The sequence below is a fragment of the Desmodus rotundus genome, unplaced genomic scaffold (assembly GCF_022682495.2).
Source record: "Desmodus rotundus isolate HL8 unplaced genomic scaffold, HLdesRot8A.1 manual_scaffold_221, whole genome shotgun sequence".
Lineage (NCBI taxonomy): Eukaryota > Metazoa > Chordata > Mammalia > Chiroptera > Phyllostomidae > Desmodus > Desmodus rotundus.
The window spans coordinates 22714-25306 of record NW_026527282.1 but is presented as its reverse complement, the minus strand read 5'-3'; the positions used below and the strand labels follow the sequence as shown (position 1 = coordinate 25306).

General features: G+C 37.3%; 1 protein-coding gene across 1 annotated transcript; it reads right to left on the bottom strand.

Moving 5' to 3' along the window:
- Window positions 1-625: 625 nt before the first annotated feature.
- Window positions 626-1240, bottom strand: LOC112310390 (coiled-coil domain-containing protein 169-like). Its single transcript, XM_024566626.1, has one exon. It carries the CDS (start codon window positions 1238-1240, stop codon window positions 626-628), a length of 615 nt encoding a protein of 204 aa, XP_024422394.1.
- Between the last annotated feature and the right edge of the window lie 1353 nt (window positions 1241-2593).

Here is a 2593-nt window from a genome sequence, read left to right as displayed (position 1 = left end):
GATCTGCATAGACATCTCAAGGAAGTAGTTAGGTAAATATTCGCAACTGTATAAATGATAGAAGTGACACAATGAAAAGTGATTTACTCAACATCAGAAGCTTAGAAGTGGTAAAACTGATATCAGAACACAGATCTTAGAGAATCTCCCATTTCAGTTTTTTGTAGTACCCCACCAACATTCCATCACTCTAACACAGACATTTTCTAACATCTGGAAAGTATTCCAAAGTAGCTTCTGTAGAACTCACACTTAAACATGATGGAGTCCCCATGAAAAGATGTGCAACTAATAAACTGTTGCAATGATTGAAATAATCTTAAATGTTCCTCTTTCAGGTTTTCTAGGATATTTTAAGAATTACAAACACTGCTATTAGAATTTTAGGGTCACCATAATTACTTTCTAAAATAATTTTTGAAATTAAACCAAATTACTAAGAAAATTATTTTCACACAAAGGAACAAACTTCTGAAAGAAGAGCTAAAGAGGTTTAATAGCTCTTTGTTTCATTTCCTGAAAAAATGTGTTGAACATTAATTTCACAAGTATAATAAATGAAAAAGGGTAAGAAATAAAAATCTACCCAATTCTTGAATCACGAGTTGAATTTTGGAACATGGCTTTATTTTGTAGTCTTGTCGGTTGATCCTCTCTTGGCGTTTATCTTCTGATTAGCTGTATTGCATCTTCCCATTTTCACTGGATTCTCTTTCATTCTGTGGAGTTCATTAATCTGTTGCCTTCTAGAAATTTGGTTTAAGCGAAAGACCTGAGATAATTTGGCCAGGTATATTTCGCGTTCATCCTTGACCTTTTGGTAAGCCTTTGATTCTTCTTCCAGTTTAAGTGAATAATATTTCACTTGATGTTCAAGACGTCTTTTTTCTCCTTGTAGCTTTTCAAGTAATGCAACTAAGGATTTCACTGGCATTTGCTCATAGACACGAATAGAAGATAGTCTATCTGAAGGATCTACATGGAGTTTTTCCAGTTTCTCTTTGAGAGCAGCTATTTGCTTTTTTAGTTGATTATTCACCTCAAGTTGTACCTCATAACGGGTTTTCCATTCATTGCTGATATTAACAATAGTGAGTTTGGTTTTTAGGTCCACTATTTTGTGTTTTAGTTCAATTATTGAGAGTTGTACTAAGTCTTTCATATAGAGTTCTTCCAATAACTCCAGTTTCAGTTGTTCAATGCCCATACCTTCAAAGTTGTCATCTCTTTCATCCTCCATAGTGTCAGTTCAGAGACCTCCTCACGCCGTTCCCCTCAGCACCTCTCAGAGCAGAAGACCTGAAGGGGCACCCAAAGCTGCTGAAAGAAAGTATTGTCATGAACTGTTACCATGGTGAACTAAATTCCAGAATTCTTGGTTGAAGTCCCCTCCCCCAGCACTGTGTATGTGTCATAACCCTGCCTCTTGTCTCCATTGGTTCTTTCTTTCTTTCTTTTTCTAGGTAACTGGTTATATATTTTTTTATTTTTAAATTACAGTTTACATTCAGGAAGGGCAGATAAATTGCTTCCCAGATAAGGTGAAGTTAAAGGAGTTCATCATCACTAAGCCATTATTATATGAAATGTTAAAGGGACTTATCTAAGAAAAAGAAGAAGATCAAAATTATGAACAGTAAAATGACAACAAAGTTACAACTATCAACAACTGAACCTAAAAAAAAAAAGAACAAAAACAAAGTAAGCAAACAACTAGAACAGGAACAGAATCACAGAAAAGGAGATCACAGGGAAGGTTACCAGTGGGGAGGGGGAGGAGAGAGAATGAGGGAAAAGGTACAAGGAATAAAAAGCATAAATGGTAGGTACAAAATAGACAGGGGGAGGTTAAGAATAGTATAGGAAATGGAGATGCCAAAGAACTTATATGTATGACCCATGGACATGAACTAAAAGGGGTGGGGAACGTGGGTGGGAGGGGGATGCAGGGCAGAGGGGGATAAAGGGGAGAAAAAATAGGACAACTGTAATAGCATAATCAATAAAATATATTAAAAAAAGAAATGTTAAAGGGTCTTCTTTAAGAAGATGTTCAAAATATGACAATAAAATAACAATAAATATATATCAACAACTGAATGTAAAAAACAAACAAGCAGAATAGAAATCATAGATACAGAGAACATTTTGGTGGTTGCCAGATGGGAGGGGGCCTGAGGGTAGGCAAAAATGGTGAAAAGATTAAGAAGTACAAATTGGCCCTGGCTGGTGTGGCTTAGCTCAGTGGATTGAGTGCTGGCTTGTGAACCAAAGGTCACTGGTTCGATTCTCAGTCAGGGCACATGCCTGGATTGCAGGCCAGGTTCCCAGTTGGGGGCCTGCAAGAGGGAACCAAGTGGTGTTTTTCTCCCTCTCTTTCTCCCTCCCTTCCTTTCTCAGTAAAAATAAATAAATAAATAAATAACATCTTAAAAAGAAATGTAAAAAATGTAATTAAAAAGGACTGGCCCTGGCTGGTGTTGCTCAGTGGATTGAGTGCCAGCCTGTGAAACCAAAAGCTCCCATGTTCGATTCCTAGTCAGGGCACATACCTGAGTTGTGGGCCAGGTCCACCAGTTGGGGACATGTGAGA